This window comes from Nicotiana tomentosiformis, chromosome 4 (assembly GCF_000390325.3).
Source record: "Nicotiana tomentosiformis chromosome 4, ASM39032v3, whole genome shotgun sequence".
In the NCBI taxonomy this organism is placed as follows: domain Eukaryota; kingdom Viridiplantae; phylum Streptophyta; class Magnoliopsida; order Solanales; family Solanaceae; genus Nicotiana; species Nicotiana tomentosiformis.
In genome coordinates, this window is record NC_090815.1 from 125459818 (window position 1) to 125478055 (window position 18238).

The window sequence follows — 18238 nt, forward strand, 5'->3', positions numbered from 1 at the left end:
TATTTGCAGATGGAACGTTATACCGAAGGACTTTCGATGGACCATTGGCAGTATGCTTAGGTCAAGGAGACACCGACTACGTCTTGCGTGTGGTGCACGAGGGCACTTGTGGAAATCACTCTGATGCCGATTCATTAATCTGAAAAATAATCAGGGCAGGGTACTATTGGATCGATATGGACAAAGATGCAAAGGAGTTTATTCGACAATGTGACAAATGTCAAAGGTTTGCACCAATGATCCATCAGCCCGGAGAGCAATTTTACTCAGTCCTATCCCCATAGCCATTCATGAAATGGGGAATGGATATCATCGGCCCTCTGTCATCGGCCCCAGGTAAAACTAAGTTCATTTTATTTATGACTGACTATTTCTCTAAATGGGTTGAAGCACAGGCGTTCATGAAAGTAAGAGAGAAAGAGGTTATAGACTTTATCTGGGATCATATCGTATGTCGATTCGAGATACCCACCGAAATAGTGTGTGACAATAGGAAACAATTTGTCGATAGCAAAGTGACAAAATTCCTCAAAGACCACAAAATAAAAAGGATATTATCAACATCGTATCAACCCAGTGGGAACGGACAGGCTGAATCGACGAACAAAAGTATCATTCAAAACCTAAAGAAGAGGTTGAACGACGCTAAGGGAAAATGGAGAGAAATCATACCCGAAGTTCTTTGGGCATATCGAACAACATCAAAATCTAGTACGGTGGCAACCCCGCTCTCCTTAGTATATGGATCTAAAGCCTTGATTCCAGTCTAAGTCGAGGAACCTAGTACCAGGTTCCGATATACAATAGAAGAGTTGAATAATGAGGCTATGAACACTATCCTCGAATTATTGGATGAAAAATGAGAAGCTGCTCTCGTCCAATTGTCCGCCCAAAAGCAGCGAATCGAAAGATACTACAATCGAAGAACCAAGCTTCGCCATTTAAAACTCGGGGACTTAGTGCTAAGGAAATTCACCCTCAGTATCCGAAATCCAAACGAAGTAAAACTAGGACCGAACTGGGAAGGACCGTATCAAGTTCTCGAAAACGTCAGAAAAGGATCATACAAGCTCGACATTATAAACGACAAACAACTATCAAGCAATTGGAATATGTCGCACCTAAAATGACACTACTGCTAAGGTACGACCCTCCCATATTCATTTATATTTCAAAACTAACCCTTGCAGGAATTCGATCAGGAATAATGATGGATCATTCAACACAAAGACCTAGGTCTGAAAGCACGCGTTGCACTCTTTTTCCCTTAGACCGTTTTTATCCCAAATGGGTTTTTAGGCAAGGTTTTTAATGAGGCAACCATTGATCGTGTTAACTTAGAACAATTCAATAGTATCCGAGACCTCTTTACAATCGACCTCGAATACTGGGGGGCATTACCCCTCAAACATATCAAGTTTGATACAAGAAAGTTACTTCATAACAACAGGGTTCCAATGGAAAAATTGTAAGAGCCAAATGGTCAAAACGAACCATGCTCATGTAGTTGGCCCGAGCCCTGACACAAAACATGAACACATGCATAATGAATTACAAAGAAAACGTTATTCTTTACCCATATCTTATATCCAAGAAAAATTCCCCTATTTCGAGATTTATTATGCAAACAGGCTTAAGGGCCGACCACTACCCCTTAAATCGAGCACTGCCAACCAAAAATCTACGAAGCCTACGGGCTACTCTTATTTTGAGTTCGAGAAAGCACTCACTCAACCATTAAGCCTATGGGCTATGTTACTTCGAGTTCGAGCAAGCACTCGCTCGACTACCAAGCCTACGGGCTACTCTTATTTTGAGTTCGAGACAAATCACTCACTCAACCATTAAAACTACGAGCTATGTTACCTCGAGTTCGAGCAAGCACCCACTCGACTACCAAGCCTACGGGCTACTCTTATTTTGAGTTCGAGAAATCACTCACTCAACCATTAAGCCTATGGGTAGGGGTATTCATGGTTCGGTTTGGGTCGGTTTTTCCCTAAAAAAAACCAAACCAAGTAAATTGGTTTTTCAAACATTGGAACCAAACCAAACCAACTAAGTCGGCTTTTTATCGATTCGGTTTTTGTCGTTTTTTTCGGTTATTTGTCATTTTTTTCTTAAATATGAGACATACACTACCAAACGCATATTCCGGCGAGTACATTTTCAACGTAACGCAATCAAATCAATTGCTCTTAGAAAAATCTATCCTTTACCAAGATATATTGATGATAATTGACTCAAATAGTGATGAATAACTTAAGTACTCAACTAAAAATCGATTATTTTTAACATGAAATAAATTCTTGTACTTAATAAAAGAAAACTATCAATCAAACTAGAAGACAAAGAATTAGATTATTATAATAGCAAAGAACTAGACTAAAAATATAAATGACTAATATATACCATAAAATTTTAGAAACTTTATATAAAAATATACATATATATAGGTGTAATAATAAATTTAAATAGCTACTTTTATAGTCGGTTTGGTTCGGGTTTTTTTAAATTAAAATCAAAACCAAACTAAATTTGATCGGTTTTTAAAATTTAAAACCAAAACCAAACCAAACCTAAAAAAATCGTGTTTTTTGGTCGGTTTGGTTTGGTTTTCGATTTGGTTCGGTTTTTCGGGTTTTTATGAACACCCCCACCTATGGGCTACATTACTTCAAGTTTGAGCAAGCACTCACTCAACCATTAAGCCTAGGGGATATGTTATTTCATGTTTGAGCAAGCACTCACTCGACTACCAACCCTACATGCTACTCTTATTTTGAATTTGAGAAATCACTCACTCAACCATTAATCCTACGGGCTACATTACTTCGAGCTCGAGAAAGCACTCACTTAACCATTAAGCCTACAGGCTATGTTACTTCGAGTTCGAGCTAGCACTCACTTGACTACTAAGCCTACGGGCTACTCTTATTTTGAGTTCGAGAAATCACTCACTCGAATATTAAGCCTACGTGATACATTACTTCGAGTTCGAAATCACTCACTCGACTACCAAGCCTACGGGCTACTCTTATTTTGAGTTCAAGAAATCACTCACTCAACCATTAAGCCTACGGGCTACATTACTTCGCATTCGAGAAAGCACTCACTCAACCATTAAGACAACGGGCTATGTTACTTCGAGTTCGAGGAAGCACTCACTCGACTACCAAGCCTGCGGGATACTCTTATTTTGAGTTCGAGAAATGACTCACTCGACTATTAGGCCTACGAGCGACATTACTTCGAGTTCGAAATCACTCGCTCAACTACTTAGCCTAAGGGCTACAATATTTCAAATTCGAAATCACTAAGCCTACGGGCTACATCACTTTGAGTTCGAAAATGCTCACTCAGATATAAAGGATACAAAGTTCGAATTCGATCAAATTGCCTAAAGCCTTATGAAAACATTCATAAGGTATGAATAAAATGAAATGTTCGCAAGACAGAAAATAAAATCGAGGCAAGACGGGAAAAGAAAAGCTATTTGTATATATTTACATGATTATCTACATAATTGTTTGCAACATCCCAAATAGAAGCTAAGGGACTAAGTTTCATGGTTATCCCCGGGGGGCGGTCTCTTCTCCATCGGGATCCTCCCCGTTCTCTAACTCGCTCTTACTCCCATCATCGTTATCATCATCATCAGAAACCAAGGCTTCAGCATCGGCTTCGAGCCCTTAGCCCTTTTTATCTCTTCAGTGAGGTCGAAACCTAGAGCGTGGATCTCTTCGAGGGTCTCCCTCCGAGATCGGCACTTAGCAAGATCTGCAACCCAATGTGCTCGAGTGTTGGCGGTCTCGGCTGCCTCTTTTGCTTGTACATGAGTAGCTTCAGCATCGGCCCGGTAAACGGCCACGAATGCATCCGCATCGGCCTTTATCTTTTCGACATCGGATTCGGCCTTAGCGAGTTCGGAATCCAACTGAGACTCAAGCTCCTCTATTCTTCTTACTTGAACCGAGCTTTTCTCCTTCATACTTTGAAGCTGGGTTTCGACTGATGACAATTGAGCTCAAAGGTATTCTTCTTTCTCTACAGCAAAGCGGTCTATACCTTCTTTCCACCTCAAGGACTCCGCTTTTATCACATCAACCTCCTCGCGGAGTTTCCGATCATCTCAATTTTCTGCTGCAGTTGTGAGACCGAAAAAATAGCCATCGTTCCGGTATCAAGCCCATAGGCTTTTAAAAGTATCATTACCTTCTCAGACAGATCGGTCTGATCTTGGTGAGCCTTGGCCAACTCAGCTCGGAGGTCATTGATTTCCTCTCCCCTTTGTCTTGAGAGGAGTTTAAGGGAGTTCCTCTCCTCCGTGACCCGTTGAAGATCGGTCTCGAACCGATGCAGCTCAGCTCGAGACCAAGAATATGCTTCACGATGGAACACCACTGCTTGCGAAGAAGAAAGAAAAGAAGTTAGGAAAGAATACCAAAACATGAAAAATAATAGCAACAAAGAGAGATAAGAACTTACCCGATTCAGAGCTAGTTGCACTTCACAGAGAAGGCCCGACACATCACTAGGGCCAACATCATCCTCAACCCCGGTAAACAGATCACGGAAATGGTCCTCCCCTTCATGAGACCGACTCATCTCGAGGGCCCCCAAAGCTTGGGCTTCCCGAATAGCCCCTCCGGAAAAGGCAGGAAGAGTGGGCGAACCCCCGATTACTGTTGCCCCAGGCGAATCGCTTGGGGCGTTCTCCTCAGTTAGGAGAAATTCAGGACCGACCCCTTTCGATGTACCCAGCATTTGATTCCGGTAGGAAGCATCCTCGATCTCTAATAACTCGGGGACTTTGCATGAACCTTCCTCCGATGTCTCCTCGGTTCGAGGCAGAGACTTACGAATCACCGTCGATTCAGCCGCCTTTTGGGCATCAATGCTTTTCTTCATTCAGGCCGCCAGCGCGGACCCGTCGTCTTCTTCTTCTTATTCGTCTTCATCCCTTAGACGCAAAACTCATTCTACAGTCAAAGGAATAGTATTTTTCTTCGGCTTACGAGTCGTCCCCTTCTTCAGTTTTGGATCTTCGGGGACGGAGGCCCTTTTCCTCTTATTTTCCTTCACAAGCTTTGGAACAGAGGCCGAAGCCTCTTCCTCGACGGACGAGGGCCTCAAGACCGCATCTTTGCCCACACTTACATACGGGAAAATTTATTAAAAGTGTATAGAAATCATCTTGTTCTAAATACGAGAAAGGGGCTTACCATGATTCTTGGCCTCCCATCGGCCCTTTGACAAGTCACGCCATGAGAGTTCGGCGTATGTGGAGGTCGAAGCCAGATCCCGTACCTAATTCTTGAGATCGGGAACTGCGCTGGGCACCCAGGGAACCGCTGCATCACAAAAGGGGGGATATTAGTGAGAAAAAGAATGGAAAGGCAAAATTGTTGGAGATAACAATAGAATTACACTTACGCTTCATGTTCCATTCCTCGGGAAAAGGCATATTTTTAGTAAGAATTAGGCCCGAAGTCCTTACTCGGATGAATCTGCCCATCCAGCCTCAATCCCTGTCCTCGTATATGCTCGAGAACAGAGACTTGGTAGCTCGACGCTGAAATTTTATTAATTCTCCTCGAAAAAGGCGAGGACGGTATAATCAGATGAGATGATCGAGGGTGAAAGGCGTCCCCTCGATTTTGTTCACGAAGTATCTGATCAAAATAACAATCCGCCAAAAAGAAGGATGAATCTGGCCTTGGGTTATTAGGTATTTACGACAAAAATCTATGATAACAAGATCGAGGGGACCTAACGTGAAAGGATAAGTATACACACTTAAAAACCCTTTCACGTGAGTAGTAATATCCTCTTCGGAAGACGGTACTACCACTTCTTTGTTCCCTAGTTACAATCTTTTTTTATCTGCTCGATATACCCCCGATTATCGAACAAATATATCTCGATACGGGCTCACATCGATCGGGAATCGGCAAACATTTATCGAGTTTGAAATCGGAGGTAAGAACACACGCCGCCGGAACGCACTCCTCAAGCCGTGGATCCACCAGTGTTTTGTCGGCGGCGGATTGGGAAGAAAAAGCTTTTTCTTTTTGGGGGACTATTTTTGATGACTTCGCCATCTTTGGATTTAAGGAAGGTGATAAAGATTTGGTGGTTTTTAAGAATAATTTTGCAGAAAAGAATCACAGATCTATGAGCAAACTCAGAAGAGACGAAAAGGAACTTAAATAATTTGGAGGATTGAAGACGTAAAAGTTATAAATGGTGAAAGGAATGGCTATTTATAGATTGAAGAAATGGCGGTTCAATATCAGCAGTGGCCGACCACCGTCTGACATGCATTAAATGCCTTGAAAAACTAAACTGACGGGACAACTATCACGTGCGTCATGATCGAGCCCAATGCGAACATCAGCTTATATCTGATCGAACCGTTGTGAAATCATGTCGTTTCTCGCTACATCTTTCTCGAGAAATAAGGGGACTATCTGTATACGGTAAAACCGGTTAGTCCTTCGTACGAACTAGTTTAAATGGTAATACATTGGATCGGAGAAGCGTCTTCATAGTATCAGGTTGAGGTCCGAAGTCTGGTCACCAAGCTTCGAGCCCGAAGGACCGATCAATGTCAAGCTCGATGTTATTATCAAGCTCAAATCCAAGTCGAACTGTGATGCAAAGTAAAGTTATCGAGCTTATGATTCAGAGACCGACCAACACTGACCCCGAATTAATACAGTGATCCGAGTCAGAATCGAGCTCGAGTCAAGATCGAGAGCTCGAGTCAAAATCAGAAACTTGAGTCAATATCGAGCTCACAGACAAGAGCCGTTGCAAACCCACTAGAGGAGAGAATCCTGACAGGAATTATGGAAAAGATAAATTATCATGGGTCTCCCACTATGTATTTTTAATTATATCTAAAAGTAGGATCCTCCACTATAAAGAGGATGACTACATTTCTGTAAAGGACAGTTTTTTGCTTACATTGTAATTCAAGCACCATATTTTCCTATATTCAAGAGTTATTGTTTTAAACTTCATAAATTGATTCATCTTGCTTATTTCTAAAAATTATTTTCTTTCCAACCTTGTTTATTTTACATTCTTTGCAATCCATATTTGATATTTCTATTTATCCTTACGATTTGTATTAAGCTATACCACATATCCTTAAAACTACGTACAAATTTAACTCTATTTGTTTTTCGGGTAAACAATTTGTGCGGACATTACACTACATCAGAGAGCTGGAAACGATTTCTTCACAAGAAAAATAATTTCTTATGCAATTTTACACCCCATTGCACAAGAAATTCGCGCAGACAATCTGGAAACGATTTCTTTGTGCAATTTACACTCCAAAAAGAAATTACATAAGAAAATTGGGCAAGAAAGAAAAAAATTATGAAAACAAGTGGAGAAATCAGTCACTGATATTAGCAAATCCAGAAACGATTCGGCCAAACTTGGAGGAGATTGAATAATTAATTTAGAATTTGAATCTAGCAAATTGTTTTAGAGTTTAACCTATCGAGGAGATAAAGGTGGGCGTCCAGGGTAAAAGAAAACAGTGGAGTGGTAGGGTGTGGAAAAGGACCAAATTAATTAGAGATATGTTAATTAAAAATAGAAAAAACAAGAAATGACTCAAAAAATGTTTGAAAAATAAAAAGGCCGGATATGTGGCATTTTAAAAATGGTTCAGATGCAAAAATGTTACATTCACTTGCCTCTTTTAGGGGTAAAACTAGTGCCGGCCGTAAAAAGTGGTGTGGGTTAGATACACTTTGGAAAGGTTGAGTGTGTAAGATGATTTTGATCCCCAAAAATGTATAACAAGGATTTGGTGTATAGTTCAAAACAATTATTCTCTTATTTTATAAATTTGCTATAAGATTTAACTATAGCTATGAATGGTAAATTTGCTGAAAGTATAGTTACGAGTGATAAATATAGTATAAATATTTGATATGTCGCGTAATGTTTCCTTAATCAAATCAACTTCTTGCCAAATAGGCCTATCAATTTTATTCAGGGTGCTTGGATCCGGCCCATAGTGCACAGCCACACTTTCCCAGTTCCCGGGGTTCTAAACTGGATTTTTATGGCGTACGTGTGTAAAAATGACACCCGTTAATTATTCTAAAGAGCTGTTATTTAGAAATTAGTCAGTGTATTTTAAATCAGTTCAATTTTTCAGGACAAAAATGTCATGAAGTTAAGATTTTTAGTTTAAATTTTCAAAAGAGAATAAATACCGACTAATCCCCAATAAATAACTCTGTGCACATGCCCAGTACGTGTTCAGTTGCGTCAACTTCTGTTTTGTTTTTCAGTTATACCTTCTCAAGAGATAGCACGTGAAAAGCAAAGGTATTTGATAAAACTTGAATCCACTACCAAAGTGAAGTTACAAATCAGTGATTGCAGCTCTGATCTCCAAATGTAGTTTGTTTGAAACTTTGGCTACTTGATATCTTTTTATTCTTTTTTTTCTTTTCCATTGCACTTATTTATTTTCTAAGAAATGAGAGTCATCCAAAATAGCCAGTCATAATAAAGTTTTGTTATTAGCAACGAATGATCCAGTAATCATTTGAAGAATTACGAAAATATAAAAAGTACATTTTTTCTCTCTTAATATTACAACTGTACTAAAGAGAACATCAGTTCTAGACTCTCTGCAGAATCAAAATCCTATTCTAAATCTTAAACTCAACATCAAGTTTAAAATTTAGCTAACTGCACAAAATATCAATATTCAATAGCTTAAAATGTCTCACCACCATCACCACCCCCAACCTTCCCCTTTCTTTCCTTTTTTTTTTGATTTTCTTTTCCTTTTTTTTTTGTGTGTGTGTGTGTGTGTGTGTGTGTTATGCAGGGGGGGGGGGAGGGCCTAAGTTAAAGCTGTAGCCAAGTTGTTTTAGAATTACTAAAGGAGATACTTTTTCTAGGCTGCTGCTTCTTTCTGTTCTAGAAAGGCATGAAACAGAGGAACTTCTTGAGCTTCTTCTTTCTTTTCTCTTCCCTTGTTGCTACAGGTTCATGGCTACTGCTGCTGCTGCTGCTGGAAGATGCCGTCGCTCTATAAGAGTGTGATGGACCTTCATCATTTGTACACTCTGCCTTCAGCCTCTTAACATCCTGTTCTGGGGATGACTTACTGGGGAATTTGGCTTTGTTAGAAGGACCTGGTTGAGTGTCTTTGGCTACAGCCGCGCTCCCACTAATAAGAGATTCTGCCAGTAGGTTTCAAGAGTCAGCAGAGCTGAATGTGTTTATTACAAACAAAAGGGTGGCACATCCAGTTAGTGATCACAAGAAAGATGTGATGTCAAGCTCAAGCACAACGGACATTGCAAATAGTTACATGCATCCTAATGCATTATTTTTATAGATGTCATCTTATTTGAGATGGTTAATAAATCAAATCCAATCCCATGTTGATATAAAGATCAGGATTTGATTTTCTGAATCATGCATATTCCTTAATGTAGCTTCTTTATCTGAGGCGTCAGGATTTTGTAGAGGTTATTCTTAAATTACATTTGTAATAGTCATCTATAATTTTCAAATCCATCTTCTGTTTGTGCAATTCCAAGGCCAAAGCAGTGACTATGCTTTCTCTGAGTCGAAGGTCTCTCGGAAACAGCCTCTCTACCTTAACAAGGTGGAGGTAAGGTATGGTGAACCAATTTATCATATGATTCTTAGAGGAGTGGATGTTTCTAGACTACTATAGATCAACACGAGCTAATAACTGAAAAATTAACTCATAGTAATAAACATGAAGCATCCGGATGCATCATACATGAGCTCGAGCTCCCTACAGTATTATTGCCTCGATATCTTGGGTAACAATTTGTTTTTTCTCGAAATAGTTCTTGAGAATTGGAAAAATATCAAAAGAGGACCAGTGTTTTCGACCACCATGTACAGCCATCGACACAACTTTTACTAAGCAGACAAGTAGAAGCACAGGCGATGTTGTCTTCCTAAAGGTCTAAAAGTTGAAATATAGATAAGATATACAGAAATATACTAAAGTCATAACCAAAAGGAACATGCGAGGGCAAAGACGATAACATACCTAAAGGTGTAGGCTGCATAACCACATCATTTTCTCTTCGGTACATCATTATTCGATAATTGCTAGTTGAACCTTTTCCATGCAAATCTTGGTTCTTCTCATCATCGAGATCCCGTAAAAATGCCATAGAGTCAAAATATTCATCAGATGCCAAGCTCTGGCGACTTGAATTCTCTGAACTAGACGAATGTGATGCTACACCAACAAGGTCGTTCAGTTCCAAGTAATCCTCTCTAAAAATGCAATCCAACTCAGCTACTATATCATCATCAAAGAGATCTGGCCCAATCCCTTCTGTCTGGTTCTTTACCTGTAAAAGTGACTAGATGGTCTTGGTAACATCTAACAGCATAGAAACAAATTACCAGGGCAAGAGAAGTGCACTGTGGAAAAATACCACTAGAACAAAGAGAATGTAATGTCAAAGAATGCTAAATGGAACAATGTTTCAAGTGATCTAATCATAAGGTTGGAAATCCGATGTCAATAACCTGGTATGCGTACCAGAAACTCGTTCTATCACCAAATGTGCAATTAAAATGATGCTTATCGCAGATTATTGTGCAACAATCATCTAGGTGTACAAGACAACAAATACTACTACTACGCCTCAGTCCCAAACAAGTTGAGGACGGCTATATGAAACCTCACTTTTTTCTTTAAGCTCTACATATCATCGTCATACCAACAATCATCTAGGTGTAGTATCCTGATTATTCAAACTGATCTCAGAATTTTTTAACCATAAAGAAGAATGAAGCAGGAAATACGAACCATCAACAGTTGAACTCAAGCTCATTCAGAACATTCTAATGGCTTTATTTTGCCCCACAGACAAGCTACACCGACATACAGAATACATTTAACAAGAAAACTATGTCAAAACTATCTGGATATTAGCAACACTGTAGTGACAAGTGAAAAAGGGGAAGAAGCAGCACCAACCTGGGGTTCACCTATTGAACGTTGCCCATCGTTACTGCTAGTGTGTGGGGTAATTGATGGCATCAAGCTGAGTAAGAGAGTGTCAAGATCATCGTTTCTGTGCTCTGGCTTTGTCTCATTATTGACTTTGTTTATATTCTCTGGCTTTCTCTCATTATTTATGTTCTCATCACTGCAACTGAAAACTCTACAAAGTGCAGACTCCTGCAAAATATCCAACCAAACCAGCAATTCAGTTGCGTGTTTGACAAGACTGAAGCAACAAATTATCAGGTATTGGAATAGAGGAAAGATGGCAATAAAGATTACCTTTGACTTAATGTGATCATGCTGCTCTTTCTGTGTTATTTTGTACTCTTGCATCATCCAGACAGTTTTCTGTCCAATAGGGACTTGGGCTTCAACAAATTCAAAAGTGGTTCTCCAACCATAGATAGCAGAATTTGCAAATATTTCACAGGATTCACCTTTTGCTTTCCAGAATCCATGTTTCGTCTCTTTTTTCTCATTTGAGCTTACTAGAAACCATGCTCCATCTACGTGTACCATGAATGGTTAGTAAGAAAAGAGATTCAAGCTGCCTCAAAGTAAATTGATTATTAAATGCAATCACCAAAACCATACTCCAGCTCTATTCTTGGGGAACATAGATAATTTAGTCAACTACGAGGAATTAAAAAACCAAGAATCTATAGAAGAGAGACAGAAACATGTGTCGGAAGATATTTAGATTTACACCTAGAAGGTTGTCGTTCTATGACTTTAATTTATTTACTCATCTTCTTGAAATAGAAGGGTGGCTTTCTTAGATTCATAAATTATATCCATAATGATGCATCATATTGCTCAATATTTAATAGGGTGATGATGAGTTGGGGCGCTTAGGATATTAAAGATCACGATCTGGTATTTTACAATCTACTTCACTCCAAGGCGCTTTATCCTTTTTTCAACAAGCTCTATCAAGGAATAAAAATTAAATGGGGCGTTAAGATCCAACCCCCCTTCCATTAAAAGCAAATCAAGTTTTAGATTTCCTAATTGGATACAACCATTTGAAAACGGTTTAGATGATAAAACAATTTTCTTTTGCAAATAGGATAGCGGATTATTTAGATAGATTCTATGAACATCATTTCATTGATAAGCGGAGGGTGATTTCAGATTTCCTAATTGGATACAGCCATTTGAACACGGCTTAGATGATAAAACAAATTCTTTTGCAAACAGGATAGCGGGTTATTAAGACAGATTTTAAGAACATCATTTCATTGATAAGTGGAGAGTAAATTGATAACATAAATATTGTCGTTAAACTTGATGTTTACCTGGCAAATTTGAAGGATCGTACTGATAAGGATTGTCGACAATCACATCATCAGGGATGAGTGATCCACAGTTGATTTGGTCCAGGGACAAAATGATTTGGTCATCACTCCAACAGGAACCGATAAGACCTGGGGGTGGAGCTGCCGGAGCCAGAGGACACATGGTAAACAATGAAATAGATCAAAGCCGGAAAAGCTAGCGCTCTGATCAACTCCTTCTCTGTTGACTCAGAGACAGAGAGTTAATGAGACAAAAGGCACAAACAATGACAGATACCACATCACCAAGAGCTCTTTCTATATATAACGACAACCATAAAAGAGAACAAAATCCAAAAGATTATTCAATAGATTTATCAGATACAACTTCTAACGACCCTTTAATTTTGAATTTTTTTTTTTTTTTTTTTTTTTACAGATAATCTCGGGTACATATCGAATCTGTCTCATAATCTAAAATAGATTACCATTATAACTTAAGGGTAATGGTTAATATAGAAGATCCGAAAAGGTATTATGAAGACACTGAGCTGAAAAAATGATCAATTATTGATTACCAAACATGTTCATGGGTACCATGTAAAAAGAAAATGAACCAAAAGCTCAAATTGACAAGCGACAACCAGAGTTCAATCAGCCCATCCAGTTAAGTTACCAGATATATCTAAAAATGTTTGAACAAAATTGGGAATCTGATGATGATAACTCTTAATGGAAAGATTGCTAGACATGGAAATTTCACCAATTAAGAAATGAGTCTGTTCACTTTCAGATGTAACTTTCATTAACTTCAAATGATAACTAAAATTGCACCAAAGATTAGCCCATTGACTAAGTCTTGACTTGAAAAAGACCTACAAAATCTCTATTTGGATACCATATTCAACACACTTAGTTCCTTTTTTTCTCTAACTTTCATATATACATGATTGAATAACCATCAAAACAATTATCAATAACAAATTATCAGTAGGAAAATAACAAATTGTTCTTACTTAATGCTACAATAGCACGATCATCATAGAAACAAAAACCAAAGAAACCCAATAACATATGCAATTAAATGATCAAAAAGAGGGTAAAAACAGCTCAAAACGGAAAATTAAAAAGAATCTTAAAAAATTAAGCATAAACTAAAGCAAATTCAGAATTGAAAACTCAATAACAAAAAAACAATTAGCAACATTATCCATCAATATGGCTTTTTAATCCATCAACAACCCAACGAATTTGGGCAAATTCAGATCAAAACAGAAAATTTAGAAAAAACCTTGAAGAATTAAGGCAAGAGAAAGCAAATTCAGAATTGAACACTCAATAATAAATAATACTTTAACGATGAACAAGCAACATTATCCATCAATATGGAAGTTTTAAGTGGAAAAACAAAAGGAGAAAGCTACATAATTGAGTAACAAAAAAATATTTGCTACTAAAAAGAAAACAAAATTTTCAAAGTTCTAACCTTTTTTGATGTCTTTTTTTCTCTCTCTCTCTAAACTTTCTATTTGATATTGCTTATAACTATCACTCAAAAAAAGAGTGAGGTTTATATAGAGGTAGTTAAAGTGGGATTTGTTAGTGTAACCATGGTCAGTTAATTCTCCACCCTCACAGTTAACTTAACACTTGCTACTACAGTACTACTCTCAAAGCTTACAGCACAACTGAGTTTGTAAAGCTTTTGGCTTTGAACCTTGGACTTTGGTTTTGGCCTTTTGGGTGCAAAAGGGTTTCACTACGTGGAGGACTGTCATTGGTTTGATCATCTAAACTGGGGCCAGAGGAGTTGGCCGTGTGGACCCTACTAGTACAGTAATCTGAATAAGAACTGGCGGGTAGTTCTAAGAAGGTTCCTTTCATCTTTAATTTAGTATTGAGAAAACTGGCTTGGATTTATTCACTTTTATTGCGCAATGTGCTTATGCATTTGCCGATGCCATTCCTTTACTCCAATTCTATTTAATCGCTTATATAAAATATCGTATAAGATATTACAATATTTGATTGGCCTTATAAGAAACAAATAACAATCACATAACTAATGCAATGTTTGATTTGTGGTATTAAATAATACTCGAATCAGGTTATGCAGAATCTATGTATTGTTCCATGCACGAATAAATATAAAATAAGAATATGTGCATCGCAATGCTATGATAAACTATTTAAACAAGAACTCTACTTTTTGTGATTATATAATTTGTCAAGAAATTGGAAAAATTGAAGTTAAGAATGCAAGCGTTTTGACGATATTTGATTAAAATAAAAATAAAAAGTTGGAATTTAAAGTTTAAATAGGAAAAAAAAATTGAAAGTTGAAATTATTTGAATATGAACTTCACTTGAAAACAAAAAAAAGATTGTGAAAAGATGACTTGTAATTGAAAATCATTGTTTCTCTCTCTAAGTATTTCAAATACTTAAGTCAAATTAATATTTCAATGAGTCACCGAAATTTCAAGTATTAAAATTTAGTATTGGAACTACTCAAATAATATTTGGTGCGTAAATGGGAACAAAATAGAAATGTTTGCTAGCCCTTTTTAAGGAAGTATGTCAAAATTACTGCTTACAATTCACGCTGCGTTACTAAAATCCTACTTAAATATAGTGTGTCAATCCAAAGACCCTCGTATTTTCTATCTTTCACTTTCTCACTATTAATTGTAGATCCAATCTTATTTCAAAAATCTAAGAAAAATATAAAAAGAAGATGTCTATTCAAATATACATTACCAGATAAAGCCAAACGGAAAAAGGGAAACAAGAATATTTATGTACATCCTGCAAAAACAATAATTAACGGTGTCAAATGCTTTGCATTTTTTCAAAGTAAAAAAGTTGGTGGGGGTGTGATAAGTCATACTAAAATGACTTAACACAGCCAATGAAATCCAAAAACAATGATAGGAAATTCATTGTTTCATGGCACCAATTAATCTAAAAGGATCATTGAAAAATAAAAGGTTGGTGATTGATTATAAGTGAAAGATTCAACTTTTTAAGTAGGACATATGTTTTGAACTGATCATGTATTGTACCTATCCCCCATTCCACCCTTTCAAGCTCACTTCAAAGTTTGTTTTAATGTTTGTGCCATAAATCATAACATAATCTCTATGCTGTTTATGCCTTTCCTATTATCTATTTGTCCCTACATAAATTTGTATTCTTCTATAATTGATGTCGGTCCATTATTATTTTATGTACTTTGACGGAAACAAAACGGATTATAATATAATTATAGTAAGAGGCGTATCTAGTATATAAGCTATGAACTCATAGCTTTCGTTAATACCCTGTATTTTTGTCCAAAATATTATTAAATATATACAAAAGAATAAACTTTAAACTCATTAAATTAGATAAGATGTGATAGAATTACGAATTCGAACCCATAAAATTTAAATCTTGGATTCATCTCTAATTATAGTTTGGTATTACTAACCTCAAAGATAAAAGTAGTAAAAGAAGAAAAAGTTGTCATTTAAGTGAAATGTGAACCCTTTGCTATATACAATGTTGTTGATGAATGGAATAGACTTTGAACTTCCAAAAGAATAAGGTCCAAAAAAATAAAGGTTCATTGACCAATTGTGCTAACCGAATACTTATATTAGACCTAATCTTCTTCGACTATAGCTTATCCCTTAGCTTATGCCTTCACCTAATTCGTCCTTTCCACCTTGACCTCGTGAAACAAGGTTAAAAAGACAAGAAAATATTGGAACAAAATGAGTGAAAATATTAATATTAACTCTGTGTTTACACCATTATCGGTAAGCAAAATATGTGTTATGTATACTGTATATATTAGCACTAACCAATAATTAAGTGATAAATATTTTTTGTTTAATTTATAATTATTGATTTAGTGAAAGCATTACGTGTGAATAGGTAGTTTTGTATTTCTAAAACAGAGCAAAAGACAGAGAAATAACTGTTGAAATAATTGCTGATACACACAAGGCCTAAACAGAAGTGACGGAAGATGGCCCAACTTGATCAACTTAGCTATTTATGTTATTTTGTATTTTGGGCTAGGCTAGTCTTTTATTTTTCGGATATTTGGCCCAATGTATATAAAAGGAGTAGAACTCTCTAGATAGACAGATTTCTGATTCTTTCTTTTCAATGAAATGAATTTCTTCTCTCTCTTCGGTTTTCCCAACTAGAACTCTAATTACAAATTCACACAAAATTGATTGGATTCCTTTAATTTTCTCATGGTATCAGAGTAGAGTATCTGCTAGTTCCTCTTTCTCGTTCGATCAGTAGTAATTTCGTCGAGTTCCGCCAGAGTTATAATGTTCGCGGAGTTTCTCGCATTTTTTTTATCTTTGATGAATTTTTTCTCGCTATTTTGATGTTTTTCATCTTCCCAGCGGGCTATTCTCGTGCATCTTAGGAGTTTTCTACTGTATTATACTCGAATTACTTTTGTTTGAAGATTTTTGGAGAATCACGAAGTTTACGGCTAAATCTAGGGTTTTCCTGTTGTTTTGTTGTCATTTAATTGAGGGTCGTACCTTTTCCGGTTGTGAAAATGCTAGTAACCTTTCCTTTGTCTCTTCATATATCTCTGAGGATTGAGAGCATCATATCTCATTTCTCATTGATTACATGTTAATTTTTCTGCTCAATAGTTTGGCTCGTATTTTTTTGTATTTGTCTGTGTTGTTCATCATGGTAGAAACAAGTACTACACCTGCTAATGCATCAGTGTTCTGGCATAGGAATATGATTGTATCCCTCTCGGATAGAAGTCGATGGAAATTGTCCTAAACCTGCTGAGGATTCCCCTCAGCTTTAACAATGGAATAGGTGCAACAACATGGTCATCTCTTGGTTGACCAGTTCACTTTTCCTTGACATAGATAAAAGTGTCCAATATTCTGAGACTGTAGAGAGTATCTGGACTTAGCTTAATAAAAGATATGGTTCAGTCGATGAGACTAAGGTGTTTGAGTTAGAAAAGGAACTTGCCTCAACCTTCCAAGGGTCCTTAGATATAGCCTCGTATTTTAACAAACTGAAGAAATTGTGGGATGAGTTAGGCTATATGTGCACTAATCATGCAAGCATATGCTCTTGTCCTGCCAAGTTTGATCTTCAAAAAGGAAAAGAGGAGGACAAGGTGCATCAGTTCCTTATGAGACTTGTAGCCTGTTTGGCCAAGCTTCTCAAGAGGCCAAAAGTATTTTTTTTTCTTTCTCAAAAGTACTTTTTTCTCATACTTTAAAGTGTTTGGCCAAGCTTTTTTTTTTTGGCCAAGCTTTTTTGGGTAAAAAAAGTGCTTTTGGGAAGAAGCAGAAGCAGTTTCGGAGAAGCAGAAAAAGTAGCTTCTTCCCAAAAGCAGAAGCAGTTTTTTCTTCTTACCAAAAATACTCTTAACAAAATATAATATATAATAAAATAACCGTTAAACCTAATACTTAGGATATTAATATATAAATATTTTTTATTATTTTTAGGATAACTTTCTAATATATAGTGACTTTAAGGGTGAATGTTTTTATATTTGTTGAATGATTTTTAATATATTTAACTTATATTAAAAGAATTAAGTACTTTTAAATTTTATTTTCATATTTTACTTAAATAAAATAAAAAGATTTAATTATTGCCTGTAATAATAAATTTTTAAGATTATTTATTTACTTATAATATTAGCTATTAAGTAAATTTATTCATGTCCATATTCGTAATTTGATACTTAAAGGCACTTTCTGAAAAGCTTGGCCAAACACAAATTATTGCTCAAAAGTGCTTTTCAAAGTGATTAGCCAAACACAAACTGCTTCTCTCCAAAAGTACTTTTTTCAAAAGCACTTTTGAAAAAAGCACTTATCGATATAAGTTGATTTCTCCAGTTTGGCCA

At 36.8% G+C, this 18238-nt stretch overlaps 1 protein-coding gene across 1 annotated transcript; it reads right to left on the reverse strand.

The window, feature by feature from the left end:
* Positions 1–8592: 8592 nt before the first annotated feature.
* Positions 8593–13976, reverse strand: LOC104091070 (uncharacterized). The gene is made up of 6 exons (XM_070200220.1): positions 13820–13976; positions 12355–12495; positions 11336–11562; positions 11027–11230; positions 10082–10391; positions 8593–9230 (listed from the first exon to the last, which is right to left on the reverse strand). Exons 3-6 carry the CDS (start codon positions 11390–11392, stop codon positions 8965–8967), a joined length of 837 nt encoding a protein of 278 aa, XP_070056321.1. The 5' UTR covers positions 11393–11562; positions 12355–12495; positions 13820–13976; the 3' UTR covers positions 8593–8964.
* Positions 13977–18238: the final 4262 nt, after the last annotated feature.